This window comes from Panthera leo, chromosome E2 (assembly GCF_018350215.1).
Source record: "Panthera leo isolate Ple1 chromosome E2, P.leo_Ple1_pat1.1, whole genome shotgun sequence".
Taxonomy (NCBI): domain Eukaryota; kingdom Metazoa; phylum Chordata; class Mammalia; order Carnivora; family Felidae; genus Panthera; species Panthera leo.
Window position 1 is genome coordinate 61,013,119 of NC_056693.1, and position 15,808 is coordinate 61,028,926.

General features: G+C 56.3%; 2 protein-coding genes and 1 non-coding gene across 4 annotated transcripts in view; all 3 read left to right on the forward strand.

Moving 5' to 3' along the window:
- The window catches only part of SPG7 (SPG7 matrix AAA peptidase subunit, paraplegin), a 34,829-nt gene extending 31,694 nt beyond the window's left edge, over positions 1–3,135 (forward strand). Inside the window, exon 17 of one of the 2 annotated variants that reach the window (XR_006197494.1) lies at positions 518–598. Coding sequence is in view for 1 of the 2 variants with exons in the window: in XM_042920980.1 (XP_042776914.1) it covers positions 518–718 (201 nt within the window). In the remaining variant the exon portion in view is untranslated. Of the gene's footprint in view, positions 1–517 lie in introns of both variants that reach the window. The other variant, XM_042920980.1, reaches the window with a different exon arrangement.
- A 2,827-nt stretch (positions 3,136–5,962) lies between these two features.
- Positions 5,963–8,316, forward strand: RPL13 (ribosomal protein L13). Its single transcript, XM_042920981.1, has 6 exons — positions 5,963–6,064; positions 6,274–6,394; positions 6,542–6,683; positions 6,881–7,054; positions 7,458–7,514; positions 8,135–8,316. Exons 2-6 carry the CDS (start codon positions 6,291–6,293, stop codon positions 8,291–8,293), a joined length of 636 nt encoding a protein of 211 aa, XP_042776915.1. The 5' UTR covers positions 5,963–6,064; positions 6,274–6,290; the 3' UTR covers positions 8,294–8,316.
- LOC122209225 lies at positions 6,734–6,811 on the forward strand. The gene has a single exon (XR_006197505.1). It is a non-coding gene; the product is annotated as a small nucleolar RNA MBII-202 (small nucleolar RNA).
- Positions 8,317–15,808: the final 7,492 nt, after the last annotated feature.

The following is a 15,808-nucleotide window of genomic DNA, read 5'->3' on the forward strand; positions in this document are numbered from 1 at the left end:
TGTGGGGGCCCCGGGTGTCCCCCCTCTGCACCATGGGGAGTGGGGCATGTTCCAGGGCTTAGCAGCTCTGTCCGTCCCGAGGAAGCAGTGGCCCTGCTCAGAAGTGCCTGGGGCTCATCCCTCATGGCCGGTGCAGGCTCTCTGGGACCACGTCTAGGGAGGCAGAGGCTCCCTTGCTAGCCCTGGGCACTAGCACCCCGTCCCCACGTTCCAGCTCCCACTTGTTCCCCGACGTGCAGACACACGCACCTTGTTTGCTAAAGGAAACTAAAGTGGCCCCAGAAAACAGACTTGGGAGGGAAGCAGAAAAATGACGGAGGCTGGCAGCCAGGAGGCTGCCTGTAAGGTGGAGGCGAGGGTTCTGTGCATGAGCTGCCCGCTTACACTGCTTCCCTGGGAAGCCGCCTGCCCAGGGCGTCCCGCTCCAGACGCCCCCTCCCTGCTGGGTGCTCGGCTCTCAAAAGGCTCATCTGTTTCCTTGTCTGGGGCTCACACACCACTCGCTGTGTTCCGTTAGCTGGCAAATGCCCTGTTGGAGAAGGAAGTGATAAACTACGAGGATATCGAGGCCCTCATCGGTCCGCCCCCTCACGGGCCCAAGAAGATGATCGCGCCTCAAAGGTGGAGTGAGGCCGAGAGGGAGAAGCAAGACGCCGGGGAGGAGGAGGCGCCTCAGCAGCCCCCACTTCGCGGGGAGGAGCCATCTTGGCCCAAATAGATGGGCCTCCTGGATTGTGCCTCGACTGTGCCGTGGGGACGCGGCGTCCCCTGCAGACCCAGGAAGGGAACGCCTCACTGAGTGCCCCGCCCCTGCCGTTCCTCTTTTGCCCAGACTGGTACCCCCTCCCAGCCCTCACTGGTCTCTGAAAAGACTTCTATTTATTGACTGCCCTCCCGGTGAGAGGTAAACGTTTTTGCAGATGACTTGGCTTTGTTAGTAGATTGTTTTATCCGTGCCGGGTACAGGTGCGCATGGGGTACAGGTGGGCATATGGATCCGAACTCCCAGGCCAGTGACCCGGTGACAAGGTGGTTTTGTGTGCGAGCAGCTTGCTCCCGCCAGGAGTTCGTGCGGGGGCTGTCCCCGGCTGCTGGGACTTCATCAGAGCGCTAACAGGACCCCCGAGCCAGCTGCCGCCTGTCCTCCCTCCGGTGGGCCTGTCCTGCTGGCAAGTCCACAGGGTCAGCATCAGGGCCAGGCCCTGGGCTCTCGGGCGTTAAAATACCGCCACCTACTGCTGTGCAGACCCGGGCACCAGCCTGTCCTGCTGGCCTGGCCTCCACGTGAGGGGTAAGCCCTGAGGCCTGCTGTGGCATCTGTAGTAAGTTCCAGGGGGACAGTCCATCTTGCGCCACGGGGCCAGCTCTAACCCAGACATGGGGTCACGCGTTTCAGTTTAGAATGTCAGCCCAAGATAACCAACAGAAGAGCCCTGTTGTAGGAATCTGGGGGAAAGGCCCTGGGACACCCCCTCACCGCAGCAAGCGAGGTACACTCGGTCCCCTCGGCCCCCTTGTGCCCAGCGGTGTGCCACACGCACTCCGGTGTCCCCACCCACTGCTCTCACTGCGCCTGCCCTCCCTGCGCAGCAGTGTTCAGAGCCATGGACTGCAGGTGCTTCCTGACAGAAGGGGTAGTTCGGCCGCCCATCCCACAGTACGGCCCGAGGGATGCAGTATGTAAGCAGGTGGGGGTCACACCCAAGGGAGGGCAGCTCTGAGAGCACTGTGGCCTTTGCCCCAGGTCCCCAAATTCACTTCCAAAGACGGATATGCAGTTAGGAGGGTTCTGGTCTCTTCGCCCCAGGGTGGCACCCTCCATACCCGAACCATGGACGGATGTGGTCAAGCTTATCCCCCTCCTACTTTACCGATAAATTGGCCCGTGCCTCTTTATTCTCTGGAAAATCATTTGCTGACCACAAGATACACAGAAACCAAACGTAAATGGCATGAAAGCGGCCCCTCCCTGCAGCGGAAGCAGGGGAGCCTGACTTCCTAGCACTCACTGGTGGGATGGGGGAGGTTCGCGATGCTGACTTAGAGAAGCTCAAGGCGTCTGCCGACTTTGGGCCCCCAAGTGGTCACAAGTGATGTCACCTCCGGGTCATCAGGTGCTCAAGCGCCAGAAGTCACACCTCCTCTACCATCTCAGGCGGGGACTGAGGCTGCCCCTCAGACTTCCTGTAAAGAGCCTCCTCCAACTGCATGTTGGTCTGGGGCAGCCAGACCACACGGGGCAACCGGCGTGTTCAACACCCGAGCCGCAGCCCTGACCCTCTGCCCTCCACCCGGCAGAGGGGGTATAACATGGCCTGACTGTAGCTTCTGGAACTGGCTTCACCTGAGTCAGGTATGCGAGGTCTCCTCACCAAGAAAAACATGTTTTCTTTTGTTTGTTTTTTAGTAATCTCTACTTCCAACGTGGGGCTCAAATTCACGATCTGCAGATCAAGAGTCGCATGCTCTTATGATTGAGACAGCCAGGCACCCCGAGAAAGTCACATTTTCAAAGTAAACGTGTGTTTAACACCATCAGCCTAATAACTTACATCCTTTAACGATACAAATTGTCCTCTGTAATCTACACTTGTACTTACGATTCTTTTATGTTCCCTAAAACCTTTTTGTTGCAGTGTAACAGACATACACACACACTGATGTTCGTATGTGCCGCAGGGTGATCACAATGAGCCTAGTTAACACCTGTCACCGCACAGGTATTTAATCTGATGAGAACTTTTAAGGTCATACTCTTAGCAAGTTTTAAATAAAACATTTATGATTATGACACTAATATTCTTTCCACTGCCTTTCACTGACATCAAGTATTCCTTCAGGTTTTAGGAACCTCTGTGTTAGCCTTTATCTGATTTACAGGTAGGCCACGATTCTGGAAAGCTGAGATGATGGATAGTCATGAGTTCTGTGATCAAGCAGAGAACATTAGCCTGTCCTTGCTGTTATTAGGCTACTGCTTTTCCTAACTCAACCATCAGCCCATATTCATATAACATAACATGCAAATTTTACAAAGTGCTTTGGGATATAACCTCCCCCACTTCCCCAAACACTATAAAATCACTTCCGCTATGATATTAACTTAAAAAATCAAGGGGCACCTGGGTGGCTCAGTCAGTTCAGTGTCCGACTCTTGATTTCAGCTCAAGTCATGATTTCATGGGTCACGGGATTGAGCCCCACATCATGCTCTGCTCTGAAAGTGCAGAACCTGCATGGGATTCTCTCTCTCCCTCTCTCTCCAAAATAAATAAACATTAAAAAAAAAAAAATGACTGTGTGTCTGACAGAGTTCCAAAACTATTGTTGACCGCCTCAGGTGGAATTTCTCTGAAGCCAACACCCACAGCACCAGCTGGAAGGCACTGGTCAGGTGCAGGTGCTGAGTGACAAGGCACTGCTGGGACTAACTGGGGCTCCCTCTTGCAAGGAAATTCTGGGAGGCTGTGCAGGGGACACTCCAACACCTTCAGGCATGTTTATCCAGGAATCCCTGGCTACCTTATTTATGTGCGTGCAGTTTCCAGGGGCATTAGCTGGCTCCTTCAGTGGCCCCTGCAGGCCCAAGCCCAGGGCAAGCGCTCTGGAGCAGAGATGTGGCTGTGGAATTCTGTGCCCAGGGGGACACGGCCTGTCCCTATAGCTGATGATTTTTTAAATGCGTGGGCCAGCCAAGTCTTTGTATCAGAAGGATTCCTGCTTAACACTTTAGAACAGTTCGGGGTGCCTGGGTGGCTCAGTCGGTTAGGCAGCTGACTTCGGCTCAGGTCATGATCTCGCGGTGCGTGAATTCGAGCCCCGCGTCGGGCTCTGTGCTGATGGCTCAGAGCCTGGAGCCTGCTTCAGATTCTGTGTCTCCCCCTCTCTCAGCCCCTCCCGTGCTCATGCTCTGTCTCTCAATAATAAATTAAAATTAAAAAAAAAAAAAAAAAAAAAAACACAGTTTATAACAGTTCATTTTCCTCTTTCCCAACAAGAAAGTTGAGCCTGTTTCTAGCAGATTTCCTGTCAGAACCGTTTTTACTTCACTATTCTGCATACCGTTCAAAGGAAGTAAGCGTGTGGAGTGTTCAAGCACGGGATCCTGGAGTCTGCATCGGGCATAGTGTGCGCAGCAGACCGAGGTCCTTGAATTACAACCTCGCTTTCTTACTGCCAACTTGATTCTGATCAGTGTTTCTAGTTTCTGACCTCCAGCCCCCAACCGGTGACCCACGGCAGCACCTCAACCATGAGCGGCTACAGCTCGGGTCAAGATGTGGCTCGGGGCACATGAACTGCACGGGTCTGGGGTCTGTCCGGAAAGAGAAACCGGGGATGGGGACAGGAGTGTGCTTGAGACTCAAAAGAACGCGGTATCTGGCCACGATGACCCACCGAAAGGGGTCTAAGACCAGGGAGGCGCGGGCTGACATTTGACAGACTACGTTCAAGGAAAATCCGCACGGGCCAAGGCAAGTATGTATTTGGCAGATGTTTCCGCAATGTCCCTCTGCTGAAGTTATGGGGGGTCCACGTTCCAGTTCCACCAGAAAGAAGGGACTTGTGAGGCAGATGACAATCCCTCTCACGGTTTCCGTGAGGACTGATGGAGGGATCACTTGCTCTCTTCTCTCCCGCACTGGCTCCCAGCACGTCACACAGAAGCGGAGCTGTGTGACATCCGTGACAGCCAGTACATCCACTCACCCAGTACTGGACACCGCACGACGTGCTGGGGTCTAACACACACTCGCCTCCCACTTCACAGAAGGGAAAAATTCAAACGATGCCCAACGTCTCACAACTAGTACAAAGGTGCCCAAGCAACTCCAGCCACTTTCCTACTGACTCGCCAGTGACTCTCAGTTGAGCCCATCTGTTCGTGAAAGTGGCAGACCACACTTTAAACGTTACCTGAACGTCACAGGTAGATGCCATTCCCAAGTTCGTGAGAAGTACTTTCAGCCTCTCCTGTGCTGACAACAGTCACAAAGTGGGGCTAACACAGTCCTTGGCTCCTAACTGAGCACCCAGAGCTAGGGTCTGGACTTTCCGTGCAGGCTCAGTGCATTCGTCTCAAGAGGCTGCAGGTGCTTCATAAATGACACATGTTCTCTGTCTTTTCTACCTGTTCCGTGTCCCTGGCCAAACCCTGTAATTCCTCAATGAATCTCAACCTGATACTTCTAACACCCAAGGGTGTCTCAATAGGGCAGAAAACTGTATCGGCACCCTATTTACTCAGTGAAGCACACAGGCCTCCACGTTTCTCATTCTGCGTCATAAAATTCTTCGAGTGTGAAGTTTTGTTAGGAAGAAGCTTAGCGTTTGGGGGAGGGTGGGAAAGAAGGAGAGTTACCAGGCTGCAAAAGGCTCACGGAAAGGTACAGGGTGTTGGCGGTTTCCTAGACTCACCCTGGAGAACGGGAGACGCGCAGGGCACAGGTCACGGAGCTATGTCGGGCTATTTATCGAATACATGTTTTCCATGACGCCCGTCTCTGCAGGGTCTGCAGTCCGTCACCCGGATTCTTACCCCCCCTCTGCCCGACTCGGGGAAGGTACAGCGCTCGTGGCGTGCGGCGTGAAAACGCATGCGAAGTACTTACGCTCCGGTTAGAGCACTCAACAAGTGTCACTTCTGGGTACACAAAGAAGCACAAATGTTTCAACAGGCTGGGGAGGCACAAAGACGGACGCGGAGGCGAGGCTTTAGGGTTAGGGGCACGTACCGAGTCCCGTGACGTGCAGGAGCGGGAAAGACTCGGCACCCAAACGGCCGCTGCTCTCCTCTGGCCTGGCCGTTCCTCCTTGAGGGCCGCGGAGTCCCGCAGGACCCGCCGTCCTCCCAGCACGGCCCGGGACCCAGCCCGCGGGAAGCGGGAGGCGCCACGTCCGCCCAGGCCGCGAGGTCTGCTGGGAGAGCGTGGACGTCACTTCCGGGATCCCGGGCTCTGACTGGCCGGAACGCTTCGGCGCTTTTGATTGGCCGAGCCCAACACCATCCCAGGGTGCTTTGTGGCAGCAGTTCCTTTTCGCTGGCCGTTCTCCTCCGGAGGAGGTGAGTGTGCTCGATTCCGGCGCCTTTGGCCGCATCGGGTGGCATCCGCCGCCATCGGTGTAGGGCCGCGTCGGGCGCGGCCGCAGAGGGGCCTCGGGCCCTTGCCGCAGACGGGAGAGGGCCGTGGCTCGGGTTCTGGGGCCGGGCGGGCCGCCGCGTCCTGCCGGAGCCCGGGGCCTGACTCGCTCCCCTCTCCCGCGGCTCCCCAGGCCCGTAGGCAGCAGCCATGGCGCCCAGCCGGAATGGCATGATCCTGAAGCCCCACTTCCACAAGGACTGGCAGCGGCGCGTGGCCACGTGGTTCAACCAGCCGGCGCGGAAGATCCGCAGGTGAGCCGCCGCTGCCGGGTGGGGCCGCGGGGAGCCCACGGTCAGGTGCGCTTGAACCCCTTGGCCCGGTGAGCGCGCGGCCGTCGGGAGCGTGCTTCGGGGCCGGGCCGGGGGCCAGCTGACCGCCGCCCGCCTCTGTCCGCCCAGACGCAAGGCCCGGCAAGCCAAGGCACGCCGCATCGCCCCGCGCCCCGCGTCCGGACCCATCCGGCCCATCGTCAGGTGCCCCACGGTGCGGTATCACACCAAAGTGCGAGCCGGCCGGGGCTTCAGCCTGGAGGAGCTGCGGGTGAGTGCGCCGGGAGGCGCGGGAGGCTCTGCTTGGCGGCCCCCGGTCCATGATGACATTCTCCGGAATCGCTGCACCTCCTTGATGAGAGCGCATTTGAACCCTTTTCCATCTGACGGCCGGGCACCCGGGTGGGGGCGCGGCGAGCGGAGGCCCCGGGGTGGGGGTCCTGCATCCGTGTCTGTCTGGGGGCGCAGGTGGCTGGCATCCACAAGAAGGTGGCGCGGACCATCGGGATCTCCGTGGATCCGAGACGGCGGAACAAGTCCACGGAGTCCCTGCAGGCCAACGTGCAGCGGCTGAAGGAGTACCGCTCCAAGCTGCTCCTGTTCCCGCGGAGGCCGGCGGCCCCCAAGAAGGGGGACAGCTCGGTGAGTGCGCCCTCCCCGCCGGGTCAGGGTAATCTCTGCGTCCCCGCGGATACAGGGACGCGTGTGGGTGGAGAAGGGCAGAGTTCCTGGCGTTTCCCTAGTTGTGCAGAGCGCCCGGAGCCCGGCTTTCCCATCTGGGTCGCGGTCAGAGCTGTTGGCTGGAGGCCGGGGGTTTAGGGGTTCATCTTGTTTGCTTTGTAAGTTGGCTCACGTACAAACGCTCCCCCGGCGTCTCCGTGTCTCTGCTCCACGGAACGGGGGTTCGGTGACTTGTCACCCAGGCCTATGTGTGTGCACCCGTAGGTGGGGTCGCCCAGCAAGCGGGGCTGTTGTCCAGGGTTAGAAGCTTGCAGCCTTTGGGGACTTGAGGTGAGCCCGGGTGACTCTTGTCCTTAACCAACAGGCCGAGGAACTCAAGCTGGCCACGCAGCTGACAGGACCGGTCATGCCCATACGGAATGTAAGTGGGTTTGGGTGGTGAAGCAGTGAGTTTTCGGGGCGGAGATTGGGTTGAAGGGTGGCAGCCAGGGCCTGTGTCAAGATTTATGGGTTTGTGAAGAAGAAACCTTTTTTGACTTTGGGAGCAACACCCTTCACTCTTAACAGATGGGCTCCTTGAGGGAGGGCCTTGTCTTCATCTTTGGGGACTCATTTGTTGCACCTCCTTTGGGGTTTTTTTTTGGTTTTTTTGGTTTTTTTGTCCCTCTCTTTGCTATTTGAAAGGCCAGGCCACAGGTAATTGCACGTTTGGTGATCCAGGACGTGACTGGGCCCTTGACTTTCTCTGCCAGGGAGGTGGGCCTGGGCCTCCCTCGGTCCATGTTCTCTGTTGTTGACGGTGACACAATGTCTGTCTCAGCACATCGTCCCCCAACGGTTGTTCGCACAGTTCAGGGGGTCGCTTCTGCCTCTGCTGTGTGTTTGGCGGGGGCATTAAAGTCTGTCTTGGTGTCAGCGTGGCCTTTCAGCAGTCGATGGGCAGACAGCGTGCACCTCCACGGTCTCTGCTGTCATCATATGCTGGGTTTTGTCTCCGGCCTCACTGCATGCAAGGGTTTTGACTCCTGTGCTCCGTTGCAGGTCTACAAGAAAGAGAAAGCCAGAGTCATTACCGAGGAGGAGAAGAACTTCAAGGCGTTTGCCAGTCTTCGCATGGCCCGTGCCCATGCCCGGCTGTTTGGCATCCGGGCCAAAAGGGCCAAAGAAGCTGCAGAACAGGATGTGGAAAAGAAAAAATAAAGCGCCGTTGGCAACTTGAGATATTTGAGGTCTCCGTGTGACGGCGGTCTCCCGTGAGGGGTGGGGCAAGGACGTGTGGATGTGTGCCCTTGCTGAGGAGACCTGGCAGGGGGTGACAGCATCTTTGCGGGGCAGTCCAAAGACCGAACTGCTTTTTTTTAGTTTCAGAGAGTAGATCCCAAGCAGGCTCTGCGTTCTCAGTGTGGGGCCTGACACAGGCTCAAACTCCTAAACTTTGGTACTTTTTTTTGCAGAGGTGTTAACAACGGTTCATTGGCTTCGTTGTTAATGAGTATTTGCCAGTTACTTGAGTGTTTCAGGGGTCAGACCCTTCCTGGGTCTGTCTGCACTTCTGTGCCCAGTAGCAGCCCCTTCACCCACATTTGCAAGGCATCCAAGCTTTGGTGCAGAAAGCTGGCCTTTGTCCATCCTGAACACACGTTCGGGCTACTGAGCCTGTGTGGCGGCCAAGCGTGCCCTCATGGGCAGGCGGCACTGTCCCCGGACCCTTTGTGACAGCATGATCCCCGAGTTCCTTTGAAACCAGAGCTTGGTTTCTCTACGGGTGGGTACTGAGGTCCAGCCCTGAGCTGGTCCCTCGTCCCAGCAGGGCCCACTCTGGGGACTGGCACTCAGCAAGTTTTGCTTCAATGCTCCAGCCCTGTGGGTATAGGCGTCCACAAGCCAAGAGAGGTGTGTGTTTCTGTGCCCGGCACCTGTGCTGCCACCTGAGTGTGTTTGGAACCAGATTCCAGATAGGTTTTCATCCAACAGATGATTTGGAAGGCACTTTACTCCACACCTGAAGTAAATTTGTAAGGGGCTGACCTCCATGCTCCTGCACTTGGAGATCCTGTGCCAGGGAAGGGTCAGCTGACGGGTGGGAATTTGAGGCCAAGCTGTGTCCTGGACCATCCTGTGAAGGGGGGATATCCTGGTGGCACGTTTTCCACAGCATTTGTGCAGAGAACCCAGTAAGGAGTGGGATTAAGCTACCTGACCGCAGGTGGCTCTGCGCTTGGGCCGGACCCCAGGCCTCCAGGAAAGTGCACGGCCGTGGCCTCCACCACCCCAGCACCTGTGATCCAACCTTTGGAGTAAGGGGAAGAGACCTTTGCGTGGCCTTCAGTCACCTCTGGACATACCCTGTCCCCCTTTTGGCATTGTGATATCAGAATGAAGGGCCTTTCCTGCCTTCAGGAGCCCCTGGGACAGGCTGGACACCTGAGAAGCTTGGGGTAGGGGACCCGCACGCTAGGACCCTGTTCACTGGGTTCTCTGCAGCAGCCCTCTGGTTCTGTCACAGTTCTGGGTCACCTGAACTAAGCAGCTTCCAAGGGTCACTTAGCGCAGTGCCATGAACTTTTGGTGAGCAGGACCAGCCCCACCCCTGCAGGTGAGCTACCCGAGTCGTCTGGTAAAGCCAGGCGGGAAGTAAGCCGGATCCTAGGACTTGGGGCTCCTGAACCCCACCAAACGGGCTTCTGAAGGTGCCGGGCCCAGCTGGTTCTCCCCCCTACTTGATGCGCTAAACTCCCTGACCTGCAGTTGTGAGGACTTCTTTCCTCTGCAGTCTGGAATGCTCTTGGTGGGGTCGTAGATTTTTACATCACCCAGGACTTGGGTGAGTCTGGTACCAGAAGTGATTATGGATTGGACAGCCCAGCTGGTGTCCCCGTGTCTGGGGAGCAGGGGGCCCCGGCGCAGCCTTTCCCAAGGCTGAAGAAGGATCCCTGCGAGGTGGAGCTGGGAGCCTGGAGGGCAGGCAGTGCCAACCAGCCTGGAAAGCCTAAGTTCTTTTTTTTTAATTTTTTTTTTTTTTAACATTTATTTATTTTTGAGACAGAGACAGAGCATGAACGGGGGAGGGTCAGAGAGAGGGAGACACAGAATCTGAAACCGGCTCCAGCCTCTGAGCTGTCAGCACAAAGCCCGATGCGGGGCTCGAACTCACAGACTGCGAGATCATGACCTGAGCCGAAGTCGGCCGCTCAACCAACTGAGCCACCCAGGCACCCCCGGAAAGCCCAAGTTCTGCTGGACTGGTGGTGGAACCCTGATGCCTGTGACCCGGGAGCTGGGGAACGACCGGGTGAGAGTGAGCTCATGCGCGTGGTAGGCACTGCAAGGAGGCTGGGAGGACTTCCCCCGCGACTGGTCCCTGTGTGTCCGTCGGCTCCAAGGCAGCCCTCGCCACGGCCAGGGTGACGGGGTCCTCTGTCAACTGGCCGTCCCCTGGCATTCCGGCTCCTGGAGGGTTTCGCCTGGAGTGTGTGCGGAACTGCCCGGGACAGATGGCTCCTCACTCGGCTGTGTGTCTGGCGGGGCGGCAGAGGCGTGAGGCCACAGAGCAACAAGAAAACGGGGCCTCCGTCCTCTCTCTGGTGAGCAACTGAATCTTTCCGGCAAGCGCGGCCTCTGACGAGGTGCCCCAGAGCAGAGAACCGGCTGTGCTGTGCCCTCCCCCGTGTGTGGTTTTAGCCGCTGTGTGTGGTCATCTGATGCGCAGCGTAGGAAACCAACCCTGTACGGGGCAGATTCCTTCACCCCTTTCTACACCCGGGTAACGTTCCACCAGCTGGTGCGCTCCGGGACACCCGAGCGGGGGTCTGACGCGGAGTTCGGCTCGTCAGGCCGGTCGTGTGTGGGGTGCGAGTGCGTTTTGAGGTCAGATTCCCAAAGTGGGTTCACGGGTGTCACTAGCTATGGCCATGGCGGCCCACAGGGGTGCCTGGGCTCCTGCCACCCACCAGATGGCCCGTGTCACACGTGTACCTCTTTGCCAGTTTTCGGATAAGCATTGTTCTGATAGAAGTTGCAAAGGTGGGGCGCCTGGGTGGCGCAGTCGGTTAAGCGTCCGACTTCAGCCAGGTCACGATCTCGCGGTCCGTGAGTTCAAGCCCCGCGTCAGGCTCTGGGCTGATGGCTCGGAGCCTGGAGCCTGTTTCCGATTCTGTGTCTCCCTCTCTGCCCCTCCCCCGTTCATGCTCTGTCTCTCTGTCCCAAAAAATAAATAAAAAACGTTGAAAAAAAAATTTTTTTTAAATAAAAAAAAAAGAAGTTGCAAAGGTTTTTTTCTCAAAGTATTACTTGTTTTCTTTATTTTTTAAGCAGTTTTTGTTTCTTGTTTTTTGTTTTTTACTTATTTATGAGAGACAAAGAGCGTGCATGAGCAGGGGAGGGGCAGAGAGAGAGAGGGGAACAGAGGGTCCTAAGAGGGCTCTGCGCTGACAGCAGCGAGCCTGAGGCGGGACTCAAAGTCACGAGCTGTGAGGTCATGACCTGAGCTGAGGTCAGACGCTTAACTGACACCCAGGCACCCTATCCTGTAGTTGCTTTGTTAAAATATCTACAATTGTGGTGTTTTTGTTTTATTTTAGTATTATTTTTTTCAATATTGGTATTTTTTTAAGGAAGAATTAAGATTAACACTAATTTCCACTTGCTTGAAACTGTTGTAATTTAGGGGAAAAACTACAGTTGTTTTAGGTTATTTAGGCTTTTTGCCACTTAACTCCGTTCAAGCCAGAGAGGTGAAGGAGCTAAGTGCACGTGCAAAGGGCTCCGGGTTCTTTTCTCTACTTTTTTTGTGTCTCACACATTACTTTTTATTTACAGGTACTTATATTCATCATGTTTTCTTTTATTGTTTCTGGATGTTCGCTTTTTTTTCTTTTCTAAGTTACAGAAAATATGCTCTTTGTTAAAAAAAAAAAAAAATCCAGAAAAGAGAAGAGAATAAACGGAAGTGAAGGGGTCCCCTGAATCACCCCCACCCTCCAAGCACCTAGAACAGCTTCTACATCTACCCAGAGTGGTTTCCGTGAAGTTATATTCTGGTATAGACAGCTGGCCCTTTTGTTTTCATAAGAGCAAATGGCGGGGGTGCCCAGCTGGCACAGCTGGAAGAGCGTGCCACCCTTGACCTCGAGGTTTGTGTGTTCAAGCCCCACACTGGGTGCAAAGATCACTTAAATATTTTTTTGACGGCAAATGGAGTCACACTGTGTGCGCTGCTCCGTATCATTCCAGCTCACCCACGTCTCTCCCTTCACTCCTGTGCCTGTAGAGGACCCCTGAAGGGGTTTTATTTAAGCAGGCCTCTATAGGTGAGGAGCCCTGGAATGCTGCTGTTAACTTGCACTTCTTTATTATCTGTGAGGCTGAGCCTCTTCTCATATTTGCTGGCAAATTATCTTTTTGTGTGTGTGTGTGGTTCCTCTGTTACATTCTTTGTCCATTTTTCTATTGTGATGTCTTTTTCTTGAGTTGTAGCAGCTCTTTGCATATTAAGGAAATCTGCCTTCTGTCATATGTTGACGATTTTTCTTCTAGTTTATTCTTTTCCTTTTGAGTCTTGCTTATATCTTTTTTTTTTTTTTTTTTTTTTTTTTAAGTCATTGCTACACTCAACGTGGGGCTCTTACGACCTTGTGATCAAGTCTTGGGTGCTCTACCAACTGAGCCAGCCAGGCTCCCTGAGCCTTGTATGTTGACTATGGTCTGGAGGGGGGACGGAGCGCTGTCTTTTAGGAGACAGTGTGCTGTGGTAGGAATACCGCAGTCTGGCCTCTGTAGTAGACACGGCTTATTCTGTTTTTTTGGCTTTTCAGCATTAGAACTCACGTTGGGAGCTTCTTTGAGTCCCGTGAGAAGCAGAACCCGCCTCTTTTGTAGGAGCTGAAGGCACCTACTCTCTGCCCTGCTTCCTGGCCCGCTTCCTGGTCACATGACCAGGCTCCACACTTCGCAGACTGGTCCCCTGTCCCCGGCCAGGGCACATCCTTGGTGATGCAACCTCACCGTCCTCTCCGTGGTCTTGGGGTGCCCCCCCACCAATCCCAGGGCTTCCCCAGTGTTTGGCTCCCTCAGCTGGAACCTGTTTCCAGTTGCTTGGAACTAGACCAGACATACTGAGCACGCGGACCCGGGTCTGGCTCTGGGCCTGCCTGGCACTGACCATCCAGGAGGCTTTCACTCGACATGCACCGAGTGCCGACCACAGACGGGGCACCGCGGTAGGGGAGGGAATCAGGCTGCAGGATGTAAGCAGAGCCCGATGATGGGGTGGGCACTGGGCAGCAGATCGTTGGAGGGGCCGGGGACGGTGGAAAGTAAGGTGGAGGAAATTATTGAAGGACACGGAGATGAAGGGGGAACAGGCATTCATTCGGCACCTACTGTGTGCCAGGCGTCGCCCGGCTGCAGGGACTATGTGTATCTGCCTTGTCTTTGTGGGGTTTTCATTCTGAAGGATCCCCAGACACAGGCTCTGGCAGGCCCGCTCTGTCCGCTTCCTGCAGTGTTCTGGGCACACGTCTGTCACGGGTCAGTGGCGGGACGGTCAGAGCCCTCTGCCATCAGGTGCCTGCGGCTCCTCGCCCCCACCCCCCCTCCAGTGTGTCTTCTCCACGTGGTCCTGGGGCGGAGCAGGAAGTGCACAGCACGTGTTGAGCGCCCCCTGCAGGCCAGGCCCTGGGGCTGCCACCGTGAGTGAGCCACAAGACCCCTCTTCACAGGTAAACCGGAACAGAAAGTGGAAGCACAGGGTGGGGCAGCTGCCTTGGCTCCAGAGAGGAAGACCTGGTGCCAGGCTGCAGGGGGACAGGTGGCCCGGGGCCTACAGAAGGGCCGTCAGCAGGAAGGGAAGGCTGGCCTTGCAGAGTCTTCTCCAGACCTACCCTTCCCGGAGGGGGTCCGAGTGCCCCCCCCCCCCCCCAAACCTGGGACATCCACCTTCTCACGGCTGCTCCTCCAGAGCGCTAAGGTCCGGGGCACATGAGAGGGGTCTTGGTGACAGGCACCTGATCGCTGCCAGAAGGCCATATGGGGCTGTGGGAAAGGTGTGTGTGAGCCCTGGCTCCCCACTCTCCCCTGCAGAGCCTTAGCTGGGGCCCCTCGTTTTCAAGCCTCAGTTTCCACAGCTGCAGAGGGACCCTGATTCCAGAGTGCTGGGGGACAGACAGAAAATGGCATAGCTCCTGCCCTTCTGGAAACTTCCCCAGAAAGGGGGATGCTTTCTGGGGAGGAGGAGGCAAAACTGGGTCACTGATGAAAGGTCTGGGGATGGAGGCAGTGTCAAAGCACCACCCGGGCGGCTCTTACCGAGAATATCATCAAAAGCCCCGGATGAGTCAGGTGAGAAGAAAACCAGGACGTCCGTCAGTCGGAGATGCCAGCCCCGTGGACGCTGCACCTGCCTGCCGCCCTGACCCACACCACCGTCACCCCCCCCCCCCCCCCCCCCGGGGACCCTGTGGGCAGCTGTGTCCTGTGGTCTGCCTGTTCCGGCCCTGGTCCTGTGGTCCCCGCCAGCTGACGTCCACGTCCTGGTCTGATACCGTCCCTGAAGTGTGTAGCTGGACCCAGCAGCTTGCTACTACTTGAACAGAGCGCAAGTGGAGGGCACCAGGCTGAGACAAGGTTACCGTGGCTCCTTGTGGCTCCTGTGTCAACCACCTCCCTCCCCCTCGGATAACTAGCCCTGGGGAAGCAGGCCGCTGGGGTCCCCAGGGCAAGCCCCGAGCACGGGAGGCCTCCTAGGTCAGGGGAACCCAAGGAAGGGACAGCTGGTTCTGGATCACCTCTGGCCTGTGGCCCTGGCCTTGGCAGGCGCTCTATACCCTCGCAGTCGGTTGTGACCTCCCAGGGGGTGAGGGAACAGCAAAGCCCCTGAGACACACTGGGGGGCCAGGATGGGCCAAGGAAGGCGAGGTACTAGGTTCTGAGTGGCGTTGCAGGGTCCAGTTAGAATCCCAGCTCTGCCCCTGCTGTGTGACCTCAGGCAAGGCATCACCCACTCTGAGCCATGGTCTTCTCATTGACAAAACAGGCGATACCACCTGCCTGGCAGGGGCTTGGGGCAGGAGGGGATGGCAGCCAGGGACTGAATGTGGGAAGTCACCAAGATAAGGGACACAGTGTCCTTGGAGGAGAAGGGTCCTGTCAGGGCTCCTTGTGTCTGAATGTGTTTGCGCTCAGGCACGTCTGTGTGTCCATGTCACGTGCATGTCTGCACGCATTTGATGCGTGTGTGCACATGGTCAGTGAACGCACGTGTGCATTTGACATGTACCTGTGCCTGGCCCATCGTGTGCCCGTGTGATCCACGTGTGTTGTGTCTGTGTGGGGTGTACGTGTGTATGGGGTGTGCACACGCGTGTGGGGTGAGGGAGGAAAGTCCCATCAGCCCCGCCTCAGTCCCGGCTCTCCGATGCTGTCATGACAACATGGCTGAGGGTCTGAAGCCCAGCTAGGACCACGGATTGCGTGTTGTCCCAGCCGGGTGGGCCCTCTGGGTGCGACTGTCTGATTTCTAAAGTAAGACAAGTGCCACATCTTGTAGGAAAACAATCCAATCGAGACAGGTTGCAGATGTTCTGAGATAAAATAGCATTTCTCAGGAGGAAAGAAACAAAGGAAGAGAGTACGTTTGCAACCAGCTTATAAAAGGAAGAACCCAGACAGCCATATGTAGCCTGTTCCCTTTCTGGAAATCCTGTTGTTCCCCCCACC